Source organism: Sinocyclocheilus grahami, unplaced genomic scaffold (assembly GCF_001515645.1).
Source record: "Sinocyclocheilus grahami isolate Dianchi unplaced genomic scaffold, SAMN03320097.WGS_v1.1 scaffold1425.1, whole genome shotgun sequence".
Classification (NCBI taxonomy): domain Eukaryota; kingdom Metazoa; phylum Chordata; class Actinopteri; order Cypriniformes; family Cyprinidae; genus Sinocyclocheilus; species Sinocyclocheilus grahami.
In genome coordinates this window covers 128,796-132,784 of record NW_015506604.1, presented here as the reverse complement: position 1 = coordinate 132,784, position 3,989 = coordinate 128,796, and the positions used below count along the sequence as shown (strand labels likewise).

Sequence of the window (3,989 nt, the reverse complement as noted above, 5' to 3'; positions counted from 1 at the left end):
CCCCCCCACACACACACACACACACACACACACACAGACACACACACACACACACACACACACACATACACTCACACACACTCTCTCTATTAGCCCGTCACAGTCAGACAGCAGTGTAATTTACTCAGAATTAATTAGACTCACTGTAGAAACTGCAGCGTCTGATGCCGGCCAAACCAACTATTTATATCTTTTTTAGTGTTTCATTAATATTTTTGTTTTAAACTGGTTTATTTTAATTTTAATTTTATATTTTTGTTTTGTTTTAAAATTAATTTTACGTTTGTTTTTCATTTTAAAAATATTTACTTCTGTTATTTTTAAAAGATTTTTTTTAATTTTACATGTATGTTTTGTTTTTATATTATAATTTTTTTATTATAATTATTTGATTTAAAATGTTTTAATTTTGAAGTGATTTATTTACATGCGTTGTTTAAATTAGTTTTATTTTAAGATAATTAGTTTTATTTTTATTTAAATTACTCATTTTTATTTGACATTTTTATATTGTGTTTTAAAAATATTTTAATTTACATTTCATTTCTTTCATATTATTTGTTTTATCATAAAATGGTTTCATTTAACATGTTTACATTTGTTTTCAAATTATATAAAAAAAATTATATTAAATCATTATTTTTAATTTTAGATTTTTGTTTTATTACAATATTATTTGTTTTATTATAAAAATGTTTCTTTTAATTAAATCTTTTTTTAATTAATTTTTTTATTAAAGTAATTAAATGTAAATTTTTGTTTTATTTTAAAATTATTATTATTTATTTATTTATTTTAATTTTTAGGATTTGTTTTACATTTATTTATTTTAATTTTGCATGGTCTTATTTTTATTTTATTTGTTTTTGTTTAAATAATTTCCTTTCATTCTGCATTTTTATGTTTAATTGCAAAAGTATTTGAATGGGACATGTTTGAGTGAATCACAGCAGTAACGCAGTGAGACGGGACGCTCTGGAAGATCCACATTACTGTGACTCTAGAGACAGATCCATTATTCAGCCTGTCTCCGTCCATCAGCCATCAGTCTCTCATCACTTCTGACAGAATAATGGTCTCGCTGCTCTTCTCTTTCTCATCTGATGAAAGCCTTATTGAGCTCCAAATATGACCATAAAGCATCATAACAGTGACTTGTGCACTATATTGTAAGTCACATGATCATTTGTTTGAGGAACAGACTGAAATGTCAAGATTGCATTTGTATTCTTCGCACACACAGTTATATACAGAAGACGACTTGCAGTGAGACGTAACTTGGTCAGCTACTTTGACTGGGCATTAAATATATAAATAGTAGATAAAATGGTGAGATAAGATGTATTAAAAGATAAGAATAATGATGATAATAATAATTAAATAAATAATTATAAGATATATTAAATAACTTGTATTGAATACTTGTTTATATTTTAAATTTGTATATAATTTATATATAATAAATAATATATAAAATAAAATTAGTTATCCACTTAAATCTTAATATTTAAATAAATATATTTAAATATTTAAATTAAATGTAAAACCTGTTAATATATATTTAATATTTGTTTATATAATATATATATATATATATATGTAATTTAATTAATAATTAAATAATAATAAATAATTATTAATTGTTATTATTATTATATATACACACACACACACTGTTATTTATTTTACCTGAATCTTCATAATATTTAAATATATTTAAATAATATTTACAATTTATAAATATATTCAATATTTGTCTTTATTAAAATTTTGCAATCTGAAAAATAAATAATATATCAAATTTAATTGGATATTCACCTAAATCTTAAGTCCAAGCCGCTTTCTCATTCTTTGAAATGTCTCTATTTTGTTTCCGCAGAAGAAAGAAAATCAAACCGATCTGAATGACGCGAGGGACAGTAAATGATGACAAAACGATCATTTCCGGGCAATCGATCACTTTAAATGAAATCTATAAAGAACAATGACGAACCAACAAAACGACTACAAAACTGAAAATATAAAACAAAAGCTCATTCAAAATAACAATAAATAGAATAAACTACTATTGATTCTGAGTCTCTTAAGGCAATGCAATATAATCAATGAACAGGATGCATTACTAATAGATGATTATTGATCCGTCGTTCTGAGCTGATCAGCATTAACGAGCCGCTCTGACTGATTAACAGAAGTGTTAGAGCTTTTTCTTCTGATGTGTATTTTGGCATCCGCACCTGTTTTCCGTCCAGCGTGTAGAGTCTCTTGACGACGCCGGAGTCCAGTTTGATGGCTTCGGTGATGTCTGCGAGCACCTGCTCGAACGAGTGCGCCGTCTTCTTATTCAGCAGGATCCTCACAGCCTTCCTGGGCTTCACGCCGCTGCGGATCACTGTCACCAGTTTGGGTTTGATGAAGTCTTTCGGGTCCCTCGATTGAGGCCCCTGACGCCCGGCTCCGCCCACTGGCCCCGCCCCCAGCCGCGAGCCCCAGTTGGGGTTGACGTTCTTGGTGTACTCCACCTTCCTGTAGGGTTCGTTGGAGGCGCAGACGTAGCTCTCACCTACAGCAGGAACACCACAGGCACACCGCTTCATCAGACCAACACAACACACAAGTTAATATTTCAATAATTAAACAACACACTCTCACGCTCACAGTTCTCTGATGCCAGTTCATGATCACGCAGGTGAACAAATACAATATTTGATCTTTTTAGTAAGTGTTTTATTTTGTTTTTATTTTAAAATGTATTTTAATTTTATATTTGCTTTAAGTTTTTTTTTATTATTTTAGTTTTGTTTCAAAATTATTATTATTTTTTTGCTTTAACATTATTTCTTACATTTTGTTGCTTTATTTTAAAATTATTTTTGTTTTATTTTGAAAACATCTATTTTAATTTGACATTTTTTGTTTGAATTTTTAATTATTTAAACTTGACATTTTTTGTTTTACCTCTAAATTATTGAAATTAATTTAAATTAAATTTAAAAAATAAATCTAAATTATTTAACAAAAATAAGAAACATTGCCTTGGCAACTAACAGAAATAAGTACTAATATGACTCAAACTAAAACAGAAATAGATTGAAGCTATATTGATTTTTTTTAGGTTTTATTATTAAATTATGTTTTAATTTGACATTTTTGTTTTCATTTTTAATTATTTTAATTTGACCTTAAATTCATTTTAAATTTTTTAAATTTTAAAATTATTTATTTTAATTTCACATTTTTAAATGTTTTATCTTGCAAAATTTAAACAAAAATTAGAAATGTTTCCTTAGCAACTAACTGAAATAGGTTTAAGTTGAAGTACTAAAATGACTTAAACTGAAATAAAAATTAATTAAAGCTACATAGACTTTTTTTATGTTTTGCTTTAAAATTATTTTAATTTCAGTTTCATGATTTAATTCATTAAAGGACTTTCACAAACTCAAAAGCCGCAGTTTTGGAAACCCTGGGATAGAGAATTGGAATAATTTAAAGTCAAAATTTCTTTATGGTTGCTAGGATGTTCTGGGTGGTTGCTAAGGTTGCAGAAGCAAAGTTGGACCACCATCAAAACCATCTGCATCCATGTGGTTCACCGGCTGCGAGGTGAATCTGAAGTGAAGATGCTGATGCAGTGCTGACAGCAGGTTCATTGACCCGATCGCCATGGCAACGTGACCCCGGGGTCAAAGCAGCATCAGTACGTGGCAGGTTCTGTCTGTGTCTCTGCTTTAATACTGTAATGCAGCAGCTCACGCCTAAACTCATCTCAGCTGGTTTCTCATCAGTCCAAAAATACACTCAAGCAGCTGAATGTGTTTCTGCTGATTCACAGATGCACCTGTCAAACATATGTAACGCTCAAGATCATGTGAAGCTCCTCAAGCTCAATCGTCCAGATGTTTGAGTAAAATATCTGCTGTAAGACAGCGTGAAGCTCCGGCACGTGTCACGGTTAAACTGCTGTCATTCACCTACACTACAGCAGA

The 3,989-nt window shown here is 29.4% G+C and overlaps 1 protein-coding gene across 3 annotated transcripts in view; it reads right to left on the bottom strand.

The window, feature by feature from the left end:
- Positions 1-3,989, bottom strand: part of LOC107570205 (serine/threonine-protein kinase DCLK2-like) — an 18,507-nt gene that overhangs the window by 12,134 nt on the left and 2,384 nt on the right. For all 3 annotated transcript variants that reach the window (XM_016256411.1, XM_016256412.1, XM_016256413.1), the window contains exon 2: positions 2,238-2,563. In XM_016256411.1, the coding sequence (XP_016111897.1) occupies positions 2,238-2,563 (326 nt within the window). The remainder of the gene's footprint in view (positions 1-2,237; positions 2,564-3,989) is intronic.